The sequence below is a fragment of the Mya arenaria genome, chromosome 14 (assembly GCF_026914265.1).
Source record: "Mya arenaria isolate MELC-2E11 chromosome 14, ASM2691426v1".
NCBI classification, from domain to species: Eukaryota; Metazoa; Mollusca; class Bivalvia; order Myida; family Myidae; genus Mya; species Mya arenaria.
In genome coordinates, this window is record NC_069135.1 from 16,288,669 (window position 1) to 16,308,423 (window position 19,755).

A 19,755-nucleotide genomic window follows, 5' to 3' on the forward strand; every position below is an offset into this window, starting at 1 on the left:
ATCAATTCATGATCATGTTTTAATTGGTAAACATTCTGTTTTAGGACTGACTTAATTGTGATACCGAAATTATTTTCCATGGAATACACATTTAAACATAAAACAGCAAAATGTTTGACCTATTTGTTAAATATTTGTAATATGATCCTAAATGGCTTTTAAATGTAAGCCCAGACATGTATAGAACACGTACTTATATTATATCCAAAAAACGGAAAATCCCATATGAAACGAAAGTAGAATATCATTTGGTATTTGCTTGTTAAGTTTATGAAAGCTTTACATGATATTTAAAAGATCTAGGGTAGAAGTGAAATAGGAATAAGGAAAAGGGAACAGCATAATTTTATTTCTGTTTTATTTTGAAACAATTCATCACTGATGGCTATTTGTACTGGGCGAATCAAGCTGCATTTTTATTATTTTCTGTTGGTGACATTTCCTTTCACAACTTTGTTAAGTTCCTTTGTTGGCACAGGATGGTTTGTCGAGGAGTCCTACAACTACGGACTTCTGGGACAGAGAATGTTGAGACATCAGTCCACACAGAAGCCAGAATATGGACATGGCGGTAAGGGAGTGTTTTTGTCGAGGCCGCTCGGCAGTTGCAGATCTAGCGGGTACGCGTGTGCCTCACCCCAGTTGGTCGGCACAACACCACTGAGCACTTTAACCTTAAATTGATACTTTACTGATACTACCATTGCAAATATATTTATGAAATTAGATTATACAAAAACTGTCTAATTATAACATTATCGTTATCGATATGGAATATCAGTACGCAGAGTACCAGACAAAAAATAGATTTCAAGTCCCAATTTTTATTAAAACATGTCTCATATATACAGTACACTCTTTCTAGTGCGTGACGTTGCCACACTCATACTGGTGAGCACGGCGCTCGGGCTGCTGTTGGTTCCCTTCACTTCCGGCTTTATAGCCGTGCTGTGCCACCATCCTTTTAAACCCCGGGACATGGATGCACGATGCTTCCGGGTCAACAGGCGGCTCTTCTATGGCGGCATTATATGTTACATTCTTGCATGTAAGATTAATTACATAAAATTATATTTAAATTATTAAAATGACGTGTTATGATACTTTTGCAATCACAAATCCTAGGAACAATAATTACAAACTAAATAAATCTTGCATGGTATTGAACAGGTGACAGAGGCGGTTCCATGGCACGACCTTAACTGGTATAGTCTGATATGTTACACTATTTGACAAACTCGAAAGAGCACGTTTGGAGACATTGTCAGGTACTTTAAATACCACCTTTTTTCTTTCAGGCACCATAAGTCTGTCTGGTTGTATAAGGTTCGGGGCAGTAATACCGATGGAGACCTTGGGTATAAGCTGGTACGGGTGTCTCTACTCCTCGCTACATATGTGGCTCATGGTGAGGAATGGTTGGATTATACTTGTTTGAGCTCGATTGGGAACGCTGATATATTGGCGAATCACGCTCGAGTCTGTATCCTTTATCCTTCAAAGAACCGGTAGTATTGCAATGTTTAAATGGGTCCATGATGAAGCGCCCCCTCCCCTCTGCTTTATATTTTGAGTGTCGCCCGAATGAACTCGAGACCAAGGAGACCCACGACCTTTTAGAAGAAAGGTGGGCATTTATCAGTCTAACTGATGCAGCATTTTTATTAATGGTTAACAATCAATTACTTAAAGTTCGATAAAGTAATATCAAATTGCCTTTGCTAGCAAAACAAGTACACTCTGTTTCAGATATGCATATTTGCTTGCGACACTCTGTGGAAGGATCGACATGCAGGGTATATATTTGGCGTGTTTCTGTTCGGAATATATCGTGGACCAGCAGTCAGAAGAGATCCAGACATAGATAACCTTTCATATATTTGAAGAAGGTTTGGAGGAGCAGTATTACATTCGTACATATTATAATTCACGTCAGTTTCTCCGGAGTTAAACTTGTTCGTGTTACATAATTTATGTAAATAGTCAGACATATTGTGGGCTTTGTGAAGGCATAGCCAGTCCATAATCAGTGTGAAATATATAGTTTTAAATTAAATGAAAGGGTCGGCAAATAACATGCGCTACAAGCGGTTTTCCCTAGTGACCCCTCAGGGCGATCTTGACCTCAGACGTGGGTTTTTCAATCGCCCGTACATGAAGGTGTTTAAAATCCGCCTATGCATGACCAAGTTTAGTCTCGAAAGACTAAAATATTTACAGTTAGTTTGACTATTGACCTCTAAGTGTGACATGGAGTTACATCACGGGCCTAAGGCCATTGCACGCAACCCCGTCTTATAAATGTGAACTGTGCATAAAAGTCGAGTTCACCTTCAGCTGGCTCAACAATGCTGGCCCACACATTTACAGAACAGGTGATTCTTCGAATGCATGTAATGGGTTGGGTGAAGGGATGAGTTATAAACCAAATAACATTTCAGAAAGTGGATGAAATTGAGCGTATTAGAAAGCCCACTTGACTTTACAGACTGTGTAAATTGTGGGTAAATTGTCATGCTAAATTACATACGTTCAATACGATTGAAATATGATTGACGCACTTAAATGATATGTTGTTTATTACCTATATACAATATGTTTATGTAAATAATATTACAAAAGTAAAACCATATCTCACAAATTCACTATTATCAGTGTAAATGAATACAAAATATCACATGATTAACAAAGGTTCTACAAGGTACATCAACTGCCATCACTGGCAACAGAGCTGCCCAAACATACAACTACCGAATTAAACACATAAAATCGCTTAAAATATCATGTTTAAAACAAATAAAATTAAATAAACAAATAAAAATATAATTAAAAAAATATTTTTGTTAATAAAGTTATATATAATAGATATATCACACCGATTGAGTAGAAATGATATGTAGTTAAGATATATAAACATATATATATATCAGTGTAAGAACTTTACACAAATACCAAAGGCATATAATGATACAAGTTCTTTCAGTTCTGTGAGATAATAAAAACCGTAAGAATGAACACAAATGAATTTGCCATTATTAAACTAAATATTCTATATGCCCTTAATTATTATCCTGCTTAAAAAGCAAATATTTGAACATACTTGGTAGAGCAAGTCACTCTATATAATGCCATAACATTATTACAATTTGTTTCTCACCAAGGTTTTATGATATGTGATGAATGGTTGAAGTTACTGATCCCTGAACTGAATACATTGGAAGAATATTTAAAGGAATGTAAATGTAAAAATACAGTTTAGTAAATTAATGGTGTATTTCTAACAAAATAGAATACAACGTAACTCTGTCGACATATAGTGTAACACAGTCTTCATGTGAAATAATCACTTCCAAATCAAAGAATGAGGCAATTTATTGGAAGATAAGGATTTAACTTGGATTTTTACGTCCTCTATTTAGAAAAGGTTACATATTAATGTAAGTTAACCTGACTTCAAAAAACTACAACCGGACTGAAAAAGGTCCCATCACACCACCTCCTACCCATGGGGAAGTTTTCCATCTTTTTGGAAGCATAAAATCATCTTCAATGCTTAATGAATAAATTTAATCAACAGTAAACAGTAATACTAAAATTGAACATTTTTATCACAGATAAAATTTCTAAAACACTCCATGATTAACTATCTTTAAAAAAGCTGGTCATATTTTCAAGTAAGATTAAAACACATGATACTAAAACATTAAAATTTGCGTTGACTTTAGACTACCTGCTAAACATAACATAAGTTTACGTTATGGCAAATGGACCTATAGGGTTTTAGCCAGGTTTTAAAAAGGGCAGGGTATAGTTAAAATGGGAAAGGGTGCTTAGGTTCAAAAGGGTACATTGTGTTGGGCTGTGGATAACCTAAATATTGTACATTTGACAAAAAATGATAGAAATGATTGTGTTTAATTGATGAAGTTTAAGTTTTGACAGATACATGTTTAAGCTGGTATGTATTAATCATATAATAAGCTTCTCAACAGAAAAGGGAAACTATTGGATTATATAAAGAACTTAATTCTAAGAAGGGTCCGGGGAGAGGGGAGGAAGGGCAGGGTGTAGCACCGGTCTATTGAAGGGTCCGGGGAGAGGGGAGGAAGGGCAGGGTGTAGCACCTGTCTTTTGAAGGGTCCGGGGAGGTGGGAGGAAGGGCAGGGTGTAGCACCTGTCAATTGAAGGGTCTGGGGAGAGGGGATGAAGGGCAGGGTGTAGCACGCGGGGAGAGGGGAGAAAGGGCAGGGTGTAGCACGCGGGGAGAGGGGAGGAAGGGCAGGGTGTAGGACGCGGGGAGAGGGGAGGAAGGGCAGGGTGTAGCACGCGGGGAGAGGGCAGGAAGGGCAGGGTGTAGCACCTGTCTATTGAAGAGTCCGGTGAGAGTGGAGGAAGGGCAGGGTGTAGCACCTGTCTATTACTCTCTAGCTAAAACCTTAGGACTACGGAAGGAAATCTTTTAATTGTATAATTATTAAAGTGAACAGATGATGTTGCAAGTGATCCAGTCAAGAACAAAATACAGCCTGCCACAATGGCAACATGTTAGCATTTATCATTCAAACCATGCGAAATCTGAATGTTACCCTATTTTTTCTCTCATAACTCTTAAAAATGGCCTTATCCAGAATGTCAACTTAATAGTCAAATATGAATATATACAAGTATGACTTGAGCTGAGAGTAATGTTTTCCTATTACTGAAACTGATATGTCTAGAGCATTGTTAATAAAATGAGGTGCAAGTTTACAAAAATCAAATTTAATATATGTGCACTTATGTAAATAGTGATTTATTTTACTTACGAAACTGCAGCATACTTAATAAAAAATAGAAAATAATAAAAATCGAAATTTTTGGAGTTTATACATGTATTTTTGGAAACAATTGAACTTATTTCACAAAAAATGGAAGTTCTTATGTATATTCTTACAAGTGTAATTAAAATTTACAAAACTATATCAGATCACATTTAAGAAAAAAAACTCATCTAAAAAAAAAAAAATTATTGCATTGTGCGCAATTACAAACCCTTTAATCAAATATATTTCTTGGAACAACTAGAACTGTAAGCCATAGGCTAACGAATACCCCCCACCCCTCCATGTCTAGGTTGTTTGCCCTGGAGTTAGGCCGGACAAAGCTAATTTTGCCTACAAGGGGAGATAACTCCAGTCATTAATGGCCATTAATTTCTGAAAGTTTGATAAAGATTTGTTGAATAATAACAAAGATGAATCCCAGACAGGGCTTATTTTGCCTACTTTAACACATCAAGGGGAGATAACTCCAGTCAGGGTCATGTGACCTGTACCAAATTCACAGAGGCGAAAGTTTACAACATGGCCATTAATTTCTGAAAGTTTGATAAAGATTTGTTGAATAAAAACAAAGATGAATCCCGGACAGGGCTTATTTTGCCTACTTTAACACATCAAGGGGAGATAACTCTGGTCAGGGTCATGTGACCCGTACCAATTTCACAGAGGCGCAAGTTTACATCATGGCCATTAATATCTGAAAGTTTGAAAAAGATTTGTTCAATAACGACAAAGATGAATCCCGGACAAAAAAAAAAACGGACGGACAGACGGACAGACAGACGGACAGACGGACAACCCGATTCCAGTATACCCCCCCCAAACTTTGTTTTGGGGGGTATAATGAAGAACAGAACCATGTTCCATGGAATGTTAAAGTCCTGAGCAGTTTCAACTAAATCACATAATACAGGTATATGATTCGAAAATACAAACCTGATTGAACATAATTATCAACATTATGTCTTACACTATCTACATACATTAATTTTGATTATTATGATCATGAATATACATGGAACACAGAAATATTAGATATTTCAAATTTCTTCACCATTAAAAGTTGGGAAGACTAAATGTGCAAGCAAAAAAAAAACATCAAGAATAATCTAAATGAATTCAAAGGAATGTACATGTACACCAGAAAAAATACCAATAAATGGTTGCCTGATTCGTTGTTAAAACACTGCATAATTACATTTTAAACAGTAAAACTTTGTTCCATGATTTCTCTTTGTTTGGCAAGATAGAGCAATCATAAACTTTCTTGTGTTGACAGTCAAAATGGCTTCTGCTAGGCGTGGGAGTTGAGCCAGGAAGATATCAGGTCAAATGTCTCATTCTTCACTTCAGGCAACTCCTTATGTAGCTGATGATAAGCCCCGTCGAAGATCTTTGAAAATAAAATAAAACCTTTTTCATTTTGTTTTATTCAATTGAGACAAAAATCAGCTACCCGTATTTCGAAATGGTTGGAACATAAGGAAATACTTTTGAGATAATCACTATTCGATGTAACTCAACTACACAACATGTCTTACCAAACCTAATGCATTCAAAAGAAGTTCAACATTATCAGAACATTGAGAAAGGAAGTTCTGACTGTTTTTCAACTAAAGGTACAAATGATATATGTAATGGGTGTTAAACTCAAGAAAAAGGCATAATTTATTATCAACCAAGTGCAAGATCACCACTAAAAAAAACATGAACACTCATGCCAAAAGCTTAGAACTTTTAGTTTAAAAATACTAACTTCTTTCAGCTTGATTGTGACAATTGCTTACAGCCGATAGAATCACTCTTGAGTCAGTTTCCTAGTTAGAAACCAGTACTTGGGTCCCTTTGAGGGGCCATGAGAAGGTACCCATGGTGGGGATCAAACCCACAACCCAATTGGTGATAGGCAGACTTCTATACCACTACACCACTCTCACCCTTACAACATTTTGCAAATATATTTGCAAGAGAATAACAAATTATCAATATAATTCAACACAGATCCCACATTTAGAAACTTACTTGTTATAGGCTCTATAAAAGTGTCCTATAGAAGTGTCCTATAGAAGCATTAAATAAAAAAGCAGGAAAAGAAGAAACTTTTGAGAGCCTGTTGTTACAAATCACAAATACCTTCAGCTTTTTATCCGTGCTGGAAGCCTTATCATACATCAGCTGTGAGCCCTCCAGCTCACACAGAGCATCCTTGGTGCCATGTAGAATCAGAAACGGCCATTGTATCTCCGGGAAGCTTGACTTGATCCTCATCAAGGCATCCAGCATAGCAACACCCCACCTGTGTAGAGGAAAGACACTTCCATCAATCATTGAAAAACACACAAAAAATCAACCATTGCATTGGTTATATAAGAATATAGTATAAAAAAAACTTAGCCGGTTATAATAGCAATGTAAAATAAAACAGAAGATCAAGTACTAGTTAGGATTTCTACATTCTCAGATGGAAAACACACGCACTGTACAAAGGCAACTCAATATAAATCACAAACAACTATTTTTCTTGCTAGCATTATAACAATTTTACCATTGGGCTGGGGCCGTATTCAATAAGCATCTTAGTAATATTTTTCAACTAAGTGAAAAATTGCCATTTTTCTAATTTGAATTTTAAGAAAACGAACAATGTTTGTACAACAAAAATATGAAAATAAGCACGAAAATGGTCTAAACAATATATGCATATGAATAAACTGATAAAAAGTAGCAGGTATTTAAAATAATCATTGTTAAAGGTTACGAAAATTCTCACTAAGTTGAAAATATTAACCAAGATGCTTATTGAATACGGCCCCTGGTGTGTATTTCCATCATTGATGGACGGACAAACGTTGGAATACGACAACAAAACTTTGATATACCACTTTTCCAGTGGTTCGATGTGGGGTAAGTTATATTATTTCTATTATTACTTTTTCTGATAGCCCTATAATATGATCAGTTCCAACAAGATTATGACCATTGGATCAGGCACATCATTACCGTTACATTATATTACAGCTGCAGTGTGTTTTTTTATATGGAGATTCTTATACCTTTAACTTACTAGAGTCATAACAACTTTTAAATGCCAATGTATCATCCATCAAGGCTGAGTAATAGTGGTATTATAAGTAATGCTACAAAATTTTCATAAAAAGATTGATGTTAACTATGTTCATGATTACATTGCAAGAATAGTGGTATTATAAGTAATGCTACAAAATTTTCATAAAAAGATTGATGTTAACTATGTTCATGATTACATTGCAAGAAAATGTTGCAACTTTTACAAAATGTCAAACCTGCATTTTATTCCACCATGAAAAACTAACGGATCTTCAATGTATTTCTTCACCTGAAGTAAAATATATTTTACAAATTCATAATTGTGATTAATCCTTACAGTATAAATAATTCTTCATCCTGATTAATATTGGTAAAAACGTCTACAGCTCAGAGTTAACTGTTAAAGGTCAAAAACCTTCAATTGTATAAAAGAGTAGCCGATAATTGTATCATTGTAATGATTGTATACCATTTCTTAGATGATGCCATGCTAATCCACTTAGATTGTAATACTGATAGAAATAGTGATGTCATAACCTGTCGCAGAATATATGATATATCACTGTCAGGTTTTCTGTGTAAAAAAGACTAGGCAAATGTAACAAGAGATTATTTTTGTTAAAAAGCACTTGTCTTCCCCATTATACATGTATGTTCCTAGCTGAGAAATAATCAATGATGGGCATGAAATTTGTACTTTTTGACTGGAGACAAACCATCAGTGACCTTGAGGTTTGGCCTATTCACCCATATCCAATAGTGAACATCTACTGCGTAAGATCTGTGATCCTATGAATATTATGAATTAAAGTGATAGATTGCTGTAAGAAATATTGTTTTGTTTTACTGATCTCAAAATTAATAGGGGTCATTTCCTAGACATGACCAACTGGCATGGAATGAATTCGTGGGTGCAAGTATTCTTTAGTTATTAAGCTGAAAACCATTTTTCAACTTACGGGGTAGTTTTTCAAACAGATTGTTATTTTTTACCTGAAGCTCAAAGCGACCTTGACCTTTAACGTACTAATATCAAAATCAAAAGGGGCCATCTTCTACTCATGACCAACTCGCAAACCAAGTATGAAGTTCCTGGACCCAAAAGATCTTCAGTTATTGAGCGGAAATCATTTTTCACCTCAAGGTCACTATGGCCTTGACCTTTGAACTACTGATCTCAAAATCAGTAAGGGTCATACTGGTCATGACCAACCTGCATACCAAGTACTGATGTTCCCAGCTCTTAGCGGTATATAGTTACTGACAGGGAACAGAGTGTGACGTACGGCCAGGGCAAAAAAAAATATGCCTCTGACAGCATGAATAGGGGAGACATAAATATATATGTCTCAGCTCTCTGTGTACATAAACATCATTTCTTGCACCAAAAGAATGTATAAAATAAATAGCCAATATCAAACAGCTGTGTTCAATTCTCAAAAGCTTCAACCTAACCAATCATAAGCTATCTACAGTATTATGTGAATATGTTCATGCAAGGTTTTTCTCAAGAATTATTATACAAATCATTAAATCACTTACATTTTCTTCTTCTCTGGTCACATTTTTGGGGTCAATCTTTGCTATAATCATCTGAGGCAAGACTTTAGCTGCCATCTTTCCAGCTGCAACCTGTCAAGTAAACAAATTATAAAATACTGAGTACTAATAAAATACTAATAATGGTGAGCATCCATCAAAGATAGATGATGGACACTGTCAACTCTGTAGTTTTTTATTTTCATTTTAAGGGCCATTACTCTGGAGTGACTGGGACTTTCCAGCTAGTTAATAAAGTTGCTCCAGATAATTTGCACAAAAACATGATAACCTGGCTTGGTAATGGCTGGTGAACATGTATGAGATCAGACACTGTAAATTCTTTAATAGTAAGTTGATTAAAGGGCCATAACTGTGAGACGACGTGGACATTCTGACTTGACTTATTCAGCTTGGCCAGGCTTTAAAAATGTAGAATATTTCTAAAGATAGATAGCAGACAACTTTTGTAAACGCAAAATTTAAGAGCTGCATTTAAGCATGTCCTTAGCCATTTGCACAAAACACACAACACAGCATAGTGCCCTTTAGGCCACTACTTTTATATAAATTGGTTTACAAAACTGGCGGGTCTAATTTTCTGAAAAGTACAAAAAAATAAAAAATGAATTTCACTATTTTTTTCAACATTATTTTCCCGACCGTATTGATTTTGGTGCGAAACGAAAGAAAAACGCACAGATAAGAGTACGAATGCAGTAGATCTCGACTGGTTTGTTGTTCCGTGGCCGTATTTGCGTAGTGATAGCATGTGAGCCATTCAACTGTTATGGCAGCGCCGATGGCAATGGCGGAATTGACGATAGCAGTCATTCTTTGTATGAAAAAATTAATTAAAATATGCAGGAGTTGTTAAAATAACAATAGCAATAAACATTGGCAAATTTAACAGCCGACACAAACAATAACTGTCACGTGATTGTTGTTATTCCCCGCCAATTTAGGTCATGAAAATATTGTTGTTTATAGATAAAAAATAAAATTGTCAGCGGCTGCCATCGAATTAGTAGACACAAATATCTGTAAATTATTTGTGAGAAAAACATTTTATAACATTTTTTGGTTAAATATCAAATAACAGTGCACTAAGTGTGAGTGGTGAAATTGAAAGTAAAATTGTTGACACCGGTGACCTAGTTCACAAGTTCGGTCGATGGTGTTTATGGATTTGAAATCACAAAATGGTTTGGAAATACTTGTTATTGAGTCAATGTAAAGCTTGTGTTTATTCTAGATTACATGTTTATTCATGTTTGGGTTAATAGTAGAGTAAAAACAATGAAAGAGTTGAACACATGTCTCAATGACATTTTAATACTAATGTCATGAGTTGTGTGCAAAACATTTAGATAAAATAACACGGAAAACTATTTTGAATAAGTCCATTTCAATTTTTAATGAACTTGATATTTCACTATAAATGAGATTTGTTGTTGTAACCAAGGAATACTCTTTAAAATGAAAAATAAACAAGCATGAAGTATGGATGCCCTGTGAACTCGTGTATACACAAAATGGCGGAGTTGGAAGAAGATAAAATATCTGATACATAATTATGGATTTCACTGTTACTATCATTGGTACATAAAGTTAAGTCACATGCTAGATTTCTTATTTTGTTATGTGATTTTAATGTACTGATGTGGTAATTTGCTGCAAGATTTGAATTTGAAATGGATTTGGTGAACATCCCATGGTAAATATCCCGGTCCGAAAATATCAGAACTTAGCATGGATCGAGTTACACACAACTAGGACCCACCATGGTAAAGGTTATTAAAACTCAAATCTAGGTCTAGTTTGGTTTTTAGTTTTTCAGGAATTGCTTTCACAAAGTTAAAGCTCAAATGGCTTCATAAAATGTTACTTCCTTATTTACAAAATTGGTAATTATTTCACTTTATTGGCATTTTCCAATATTGAAATAACTGAAACAATGTTTAGAAAATAGTATGTATTGTTTTAATGCAGTGCAATTTTTTGTATTTTAATGCGTAAAATTGCATTCTCTTTTTTCTCAATTTAATATTGTTCAGTTTAGTGTTCTGCATTCACTTTTGCTTTAACATACCCTTGAAGCTTAACAATTTATGTCTTGCTGAGTGATATTCAATGTATCTTTGATAAAAAGTGTAGTTTATACATGTAAACATGTTTTATAGTCAATTTCATTGATGTTTTATATGCACAGTATGTAAGATTTAAACTGTGTGTTTAATTAGAACTTTGAAACTGAGTGTATTAAAACATGCATTAATAGCAGTTTAAAAATTTAAAATGTCATGTAAATGACATAAATTTTCAATGTTTTTATGTTGTTCTCTGATTTTTACCCTTTAAGAGTATGTTTTGTGACTTTTTTCCTTTTTTTTTTTCTTTTTTTTTCGACCGCCCGGTGGACATTTTTCCCAAAAATTCTTGTAAACCAAAAAATAAAAAAGGAGTGGCCTTATTGAACTATGGATTTCTTTCAAAAAAGTCATTCCATTTAACCACTGACTAACTAAAATCTGTATAATAAAAAGAAAGTGCCAGAGATACTGCTTTTAAATTCACAAAAACATTTAAGACTTGCTACCGGTAACTTAAACAAATATACACCAGTTATCACCAACGTTTTAAACTTCTTCTTTCTACAATAATACTTCAAAGCAAATGCTAATGGTATTCAGTTTTTAATGTACTTGATAGCAAAAGGCCATAACAAATAAAAAAACACACCAACTTTACTATTAAAATCCTTGACAAACTAAAAACAAGAAGGCCCTGAAGGCCCTGTATCGCTCACCTGATCCAATTCAAGTGTGAAATAAGTGTTTTCAGGGTGAGGCCAATTGTGACAGGGGGAGGGATTAAGTGTTTTTCAGGGCGATGGAAAGTGCAACGAGAGGGGACTTAATTAAAACAAATTAAGGATTAGTTTTCAATGCTACATGTTAAATATTTAAGTTGAGGGTATTACAGTTTAAGAGAATTTGAAATGTCAGGATGCATACTTGTCTTTTTTGTACATTTTTATTTTCTGTTTTTGTTATGGTTAGAGTATAAACATGAAAATTGTTTCATTTAATTCAGAATGTATTTTAGCAGTGAGTGTGATTAAAACACTTGTTCTACATGAAAATGCACGAAACATTGAAAACTTATTATACATACTTTTGACTACATCATGGAAGGACTTTTTTTATTAAATTACAGAGTATATTTTCAATACATCTGCATATAATCAAGAAGTATGGAATCAAAACATTTATACCTGCTGGAATTAAAAAATATATTACTCAGATCCTTCCTAGTAACCAAGTTTTTTTTTAATATCATGGATGATTATTTTAATATCATGGATGACCCAGTTGCAAACCTTACCTTGCTGTAATAAGTACATTCTGACCAGGTTTCATATAGATAAAGTAGAAAAAATGGCCTCAATAGTGTTTTAACAATGTTTTCTATGATTTGACCTTGTGACCTTATTTTTGAACTCAGGATACCCAGTTTCAAACTTGACATAGACTTCATAAACACAAACATTCTGACATAGTTTTATGGTGATCAAAGAGAGAATGTAACCTCTACAGTGTTTACAAAGTTTTTCTATGATTTGACCTAGTGGCCTGGTTTTTGACCTCTGATTACCCAGTTTCAAACTCTATCTAAAGATAATCAACAATAACATTCTGATTAAGTTCCATGAACATATGGTCATAAATGTGGCCTCTAAAGTGTTAACATGCTTTTCCTATTATTTGACCTGGTGACCTAGTTTCACTTGTCCCAGATTCAAACTTGACTTAGACATTATTAATATAAACATTCTGACTGACTTTCATGAAGATACAGTTATAAATGTGACCTCTAGAGTGTTAACAAGCTTTACCTAAATTTGACCTGGTGACCTAGTTTTTGACCGCACATGACCCAGATTCGAACTTGGCCTAGAGCTAAACAATATAAACTTTCTGGCTCAGTTTCATGAACATACAGTTATAAATGTGACCTCTAGAGTGCTAACAAGCTTTTCCTATGATTTGACCTAATGACCTAGTTTTTGACCGCACATGACCCAGATTTAAACTTGACTTAGAAATTATTAATATAAACATTCTGACCACTTCACATGAACAAAGAGTCATAAATGTGACCTCTAGAGTGCTAACAAGCTTTTCCTATGATTTGACCTGGTGACCTAGTTTTTGATCTCACATAACCAAGATTTAAACTTGACTTAAAAATTATAAATATAAACATTCTGGCCAACTTTCATGAAGATACAGTCATAAATGTGACCTCTAGAGTGTTAACAAGCTTTTCCTTCAATTTGACCTGGTGACCTAGTTTTTGACCGCACATGACCCAGATTCGAACTTGACCTAGAGATCACTAATATTAACATTCTGACCAAGTTTCCTGAAGATACAGTCATAAATGTGACCTCTATAGTGTTAACAAGCTTTTCCTTTAATTTGACCTGGTGACCTAGTTTTTAACCCTAGATGACCCAATATTAGACTCGTTTATGAACAGGGTAAGTTTCATTAAGATTGTGCCAAAATTGTGACCTCTAGATTGTTAACAGTCAAATAGTTGACGACGGACGACAACAGACACAGGGCAATCACAATAGCTTACCTTGAGCACTTCGTGCTCAGGTGAGCTAAAAATGTTAAATGATTAACAGTACATGCTACTGGTAATCAAAACTGTGAACTTACTTTCCAGGGTGAAGCTGCCTTTTTATCTGGAACAATAAGGGGTGCTATGAGAACTACCCCCTTGAAGAAGTCAGGCCTTGACATCGCTGTTAACACAGAGATTGTGCCTCCCTGCAACAGTAACTGTACATTATCTAATGGCCCTATGAATAGGCTTGTTTCAAAAGAAAAGCTGGAACTTATTCAAGCTTATTTTATAAGAAATGATAAAAGTCACCCGATTTAAAGGTTCAAATCAGAGCATAAGATTAGAGAACACTGAAAGAGATAATACCAATGAAAAGGTTTAACCAATCCAATCAGATTGCTTTAGTTTATAATTTTTTGGGCAACTTTTTTATCTAAGTGGTGGAGACGGTTTTAGTCTCTTGAGTCTGTGTCCAAGAGAAAATTCCAAAGAAGCCAGAACTGGCATCCTTTTGGGCAGACCAAAATAACATGCCCCTGCTGTGGTTTGAACTGTTGGGCTGGAATCGGACATCTATGATTCCAGACAACTCTCACCCTGAACCATCGCTTTATAATACTTGCCATTGAATGTCCGAGCAAAAAGGTGGGCTTTCCTGGAAATTCTTGCTTTACTTTGTCCACATGAAACAAAACGTCCTGCACATACTCGTCAAAGCTGTGAATGTGGGCTCGGTCTCCATCACTCTGGCCATGTCCAACTGAAAAGTTAACACAGGCTGAAACTTATAGCAAAACACTTTTCCATTTAACCTTAACATTTAAGAAATTAAATGAATAGTGGTAAATTTTCATTCAAATTAAAAAAAAAACCTTGAAGAAATGTATATTCATCCCAATGTTAACATAATCAAGTTTCTACATAAACAAAAGATTGGACATGACATCAGATATCTAACAAAACAAAAGCTACCAGAAAGGATAAAAATAATTTTAAATGACTACTGTAATATTTTACTTCATGAGATGAAAACATATTGAATATTAAAACAACGCAATGAAAAAAACAGTGAACACATTTGAATCAACAACTTCCATACCATGATCATGTGAAAACACATAGAACCCCTGTTTCTTCAGTAGCTCTGCAAGTTCCGTGTAAAAGAGGCAGTGTTCACAATACCCATGAACTATCAACACCAAGCCCCTGCAAAAGAATATATGTGAACAAAATTTAAAATATCATATTGTCAATTCTAACTCATCAGTTGCATTCCTCTGACTTTTACAGCATGCTCTATGTCGGCAACAATATACACTTTTGACATCATATTATTTGTTATGGCCTTGTATGACACATGAAAGACATAAAAGTGTAGCAGACAGCTCCTTTTGCTATGAAAACCATAACATGAGTTTGTTAACAAGTTATTTCCATCATATATTTCATCTCTGATTCTCTGAAGATTTTTTCATACAGACAGTTAAATGGAATGCATGTAAAAACAACGGCCAATAATTGGTCACATCTGACTTTTCTTCATTAGGCCACACCAAATTGATAACTTGTTCATCGGATTTTTTCCAAAAAATAATGGGGCGAGCGAGCGAAATAATAATAAAAATATTTGTTTTGCATTTAGCAAAAAAGAGGAGTAAGCGAAGAGCGAACAAATATATATCGTGATTTAACTCACTTTTGCTCACATTTTATTCACTTATTAACTAAAAAATGATATTGTAAACAGTACAAGGATAACATCCAGTGAAAGAATGATAACACTAAAAGATAATTCTATACAAATATTAGTTTTGAGATCAAACAAATGCTATTTGAGATCAAGCAAATGTATTTCTTTAAATTATTTCATAAATGAGAGAACTCAAAACCACCGTTTTCCAGTTTTTTAAACCTTTTTGAAAAGTTTTTTCAAAATACCCAATGCATGGCTAAGTAAAAGCCTGGACACAAGCGCCAATGGTCACAGCCACCTGCCTGCACATGGCATATCCAAATCTATTGACTAGGTTTTCCACTTTTCCTTAGGAAAACTTGGTTAAAAATAATTCTCTATTAAAATACATTGTCATATCTCATGCCATGGAAATGACTAGACAAGGTGACTTGAAAAATAACTCACAAAATGAATATAGGCATTTGCAGCCAAATATAAACTACAGCTATCACTCTTGCTTTGACTACATGATTGGCCTTGGTAGCCATCTAAGTTCTGGAAGAGAATTTACAAAAAACCTACACCTTATTGTATATCATTTCAGCTGAAAATATGTCACAGAAACATACATGCCATATTTTCTGGAGACCATTCAGGGGGATTTGTTCAAAAGACTGAAAATTCAGGGGGATTTTGGTTGTATTCAGGGGGATTTTTTTAGCAGGTCTAAGTTGGCGAAATTTTAAAGTATTTTTAGACGCAAGTATGAAAGAATGTATTCACATATAGTTTGCTTTGAAAACCTCTTAACTTTTTCATTATACAGAATTATTTTATGTCATGAATTTATCATATTTTTATGATACACTGTCATGTCATACTGTAATGCACTTGCAGAACAAAGTATGTCTTTGGAAAAATATGTTTTCGAGACAATTAAATTAAATTTACCTTCCTCCAAAGTCTTTTAAAATTTTTTGCTTAATTCTATCAGCTTTGATGACTTTCAGACAATAAGAGAATAGATAAATATTATTAATTTCTTCCTTCCAAAAGAGTAATATTTCTTTGCCTTTGATAATTACTACAAATTAATTGATCATTTGTTGTTAAAGTTTCCTTTTGGAGAGTTTCACTCACATACTGTGGTTTCACTTTGTCATTATTGCCTGTTGTAATTTTTTTTTTTTTTTAAATTCCGGGGGATTTTTATCTCCCGCCAGGAGACCGGGGGATGGATCGAAATTCCGGGGGATTTTTCCCCCCGCCGGGGGATATGGCATGTATGCAGAAAATTCCAGCCAGTGTCAGTTTGATTTTAGGCTTTCTCAGAATTTAATGCCAATCTTTTTTAAATTTGCAGATTTTCCTTAATTTTTTTAGATATCTTATTCAAATTTAGACAAGTAATAGAAAACATAAACATAAATACAAAAGACACTTTTACTTCTTTTGTACTGCAAATACTGTTGTGTCAGTTTTCATAAATAGCAAAAAAATATTTCAAGAATATGCAATATTTTTTCATAGACAAAAACCAATCAGCATAAATATTTAACACTTGAATGTTTTCATATATATATATAGTTTAAATATACACATGAACATCTAAAAAAATCTACAAACATTTATTCGCCATACAAAGCGTGATTAATACCATTTTCCAATCACACAGTCAGACAGGCACCATTTTTTTTATCCTTTTTGACTAATATTTACAAAATATACACAATCCGGCTTGTTTGATGTTTTTGTGTGAATGGTAAAACTCATGGGATTGCCTGAAGCACATATAAATGTCAGTCAGGTTAATTTTTAACGTCATCCTTCTGTCCACGAACATTGACTCATCGGCGACCAAGGCCTCCACCACAAGCATGCCCTTGTTGCCTCATCGGGACAGGAATTTCATGATCCGCTGCGTTGGAGGAATCTGAAATTTTGATAAGCAATTTATACATAAATGTTCATTGTAGTATAATGTAGTATGCATTACTGAAACAATTTGATGATGACACAAGAAAGATGGTGCTCGTTTCTTGGCCAAACTTTATTTTTCTATTACTGTCCATGCATTGCATATGAATTAAAAAAACACTATACTCTGATCTGTAGCAAAATAAAAACAAACATGCATAAATCATTAAATGTACTGTATAATTATTTTTGAAGGAAACAAATAATACAAAAAATACATCATATTTGCTATATTAACAGCAAAACAACAAAGAAGTTAAAAATTTTAACATGAAGTTTTTACCTGGACAGGTGTAGTAGGTACAGAAGAACGGTTGGAAACTGTCTTTTCACTGTAACAGTCATCCGAATTCCCGTCAAACTTGTCCGAACCAAATTCAAACTTTGGATAATCACTGTCATTCACGATAAAATTCAGCACTTCTTGCCCAGTATATATACGTTTACTTTTAGCGTAAGCCATATTAAAACAAACACATTTGTCCAAAATTTAATCAAACTTTAAATGGTTGTAGAATTGTCATTTGTTGACGTAATTTTCAAGAATCAGGAAGTGAAATGCCAATTTAGTCTCGATCATCTAGACGCTTGTATCCGGGCCTATATAGTTCATTGACTCTTCTTAGAGCGGCTGCATAATTGAGCCGGTGTTTTGATAATTGTTACGATCGAAAAACGTGATTATAAGGGAAAAGGTTATATTCTACTAAACAAATTAGCGCTCGTAAAAAAAATAACTAATTTTTTTAGATGGTGCGGGTGCAAGTGATAAAAAAATAAAAATATTTTTTTGCTTTTCTGAAGAAATAGGTGAACAAGTTATTAATTTGATGTGGCCTTAGCAATTCAGTTGGTTCCATATTAGTGGTAATTTTTTATTTAATATATATATATATATATATATATATATGTTGCATAGATGTTGCTAGTCTCTTTCAGACTTTTGGGTGACAACTTTCTGGACTGATTGCTTAATAAATGATGTAATCCTTTATTTGAATCAACAATTTGTTGTATTGTCATAGTAGTAAAGGGTTCTCCATGAATTTTGAAATGTTAATAAGTTTTCTTTAACCATTGTCTCTGTTTAAATAAGATAAGATTTATTTTCAGTTGGCAAGATAGCAATAAGTACTCGTCCATATAAACAGCCGCTTCAGTCTTTGGCGATATTTCATTTGGCGACACTACGTGTCCATATCCCACATGTTTTTTTCCTACCCAAGAATGACAGATCCCAGCGCGAAGTATCTTAAGTGTAAAGGTAACTAGATGGTTCCAAAATGGCGATGCAATATTGACAGAAGTCGATCTGAATAGACACATTATTTGTGTATCATTTAATACTGCATTTAATACTTAAATGAAATAAGAGAAAGATATTGACTAAAATAATTAAAGTTTAGCTATCGTGTTTTTATTTAACAGTGAATTTTTAAGAATTGTGGAGTTACAATTGAAGAATATATTTTCATTGGTATGGATCAGTCCTTGGCATTTAGGGAACAAAATGAATATCCAAATGTTAAAAAAGTTACATTTAATTCGTAAAATTGATCCTCATAAAACATAAACTTACTTTATGTCGGTTTTCTCTTGTTGTTCATCTTCATTCCAATATCTACAGTAGAGCTTCAGCCCTTTTTCGTTTTGAAGTTTAGTTTCAGGGAGTTTACTTGCCATTTTGTTTGTCAACTTTAAAAATCATCAGTGCATAACAAACGCTTTTGCAGAGCGTTTAATCATTCCTGATCGTGGTTATATTCCGGTGCGGGGTGATACAGGAATCCAGTGGATTTCACGTGAAATCCACTCAAAACGTGTATTCCACTCAGAACTCAATTATTTTAATTAATAATTATTTTTTTAGTATACATATTAGAAAGTGCCTCATGAAGGGTTTATATTTCAAATTTTATTGAAATTGGTCAAAAAATAAAGAAGTTAGATCAATTTTTCATTTTTTACCAAAAATAGATCGGAAATCGAGGTGAAATCCAGATTCCGATAAGTGAAATCCACTCATAACTCATTAAT

The 19,755-nt window shown here is 34.1% G+C and overlaps 2 protein-coding genes across 3 annotated transcripts; one reads left to right on the top strand and one right to left on the bottom strand.

Annotated features, from left to right (window-relative positions):
• On the top strand, positions 1-2,627 carry LOC128217805 (uncharacterized). The gene is made up of 4 exons (XM_052925200.1): positions 1-571; positions 866-1,048; positions 1,299-1,408; positions 1,750-2,627. The coding sequence occupies exons 1-4, from the start codon at positions 382-384 to the stop codon at positions 1,882-1,884; spliced, it is 618 nt and encodes a 205-aa protein (XP_052781160.1). The 5' UTR covers positions 1-381; the 3' UTR covers positions 1,885-2,627.
• On the bottom strand, positions 2,562-19,414 carry LOC128217804 (monoglyceride lipase-like). Of its 2 annotated transcripts, XR_008258273.1 has the most exons (9): positions 19,298-19,414; positions 15,166-15,272; positions 14,690-14,826; positions 14,159-14,269; positions 9,429-9,518; positions 8,123-8,175; positions 6,954-7,116; positions 4,411-6,213; positions 2,562-4,124 (listed from the first exon to the last, which is right to left on the bottom strand). XR_008258273.1 is itself a non-coding variant. In XM_052925199.1 (8 exons), exons 1-8 carry the CDS (start codon positions 19,399-19,401, stop codon positions 6,115-6,117), a joined length of 864 nt encoding a protein of 287 aa, XP_052781159.1. In that variant the 5' UTR covers positions 19,402-19,414; the 3' UTR covers positions 2,562-6,114. The 2 variants fall into 2 exon arrangements, 1 of the variants encoding a protein (XP_052781159.1); XM_052925199.1 differs by having other exon boundaries at positions 2,562-6,213.
• Between the last annotated feature and the right edge of the window lie 341 nt (positions 19,415-19,755).

Bases quoted from the DNA above. Each gene is read 5' to 3' on its own strand.
- LOC128217804 (XM_052925199.1), bottom strand. From the start codon at position 19,401: ATGGCAAGTAAACTCCCTGAAACTAAACTTCAAAACGAAAAAGGGCTG. The intron at 15,273-19,297 runs GTAAGTTTATGT...ATTCTTTTGCAG, and splicing joins CAAGAGAAAACCGACATAAA to GGGCTTGGTGTTGATAGTTC. The intron at 6,214-6,953 runs GTATTTGTGATT...TTATTTTCAAAG, and splicing joins GCACGGATAAAAAGCTGAAG to ATCTTCGACGGGGCTTATCA.
- LOC128217805 (XM_052925200.1), top strand. From the start codon at position 382: ATGGCTATTTGTACTGGGCGAATCAAGCTGCATTTTTATTATTTTCTG. The intron at 1,049-1,298 runs GTAAGATTAATT...TTTTTCTTTCAG, and splicing joins TATATGTTACATTCTTGCAT to GCACCATAAGTCTGTCTGGT. The intron at 1,409-1,749 runs GTGAGGAATGGT...ACTCTGTTTCAG, and splicing joins CGCTACATATGTGGCTCATG to ATATGCATATTTGCTTGCGA.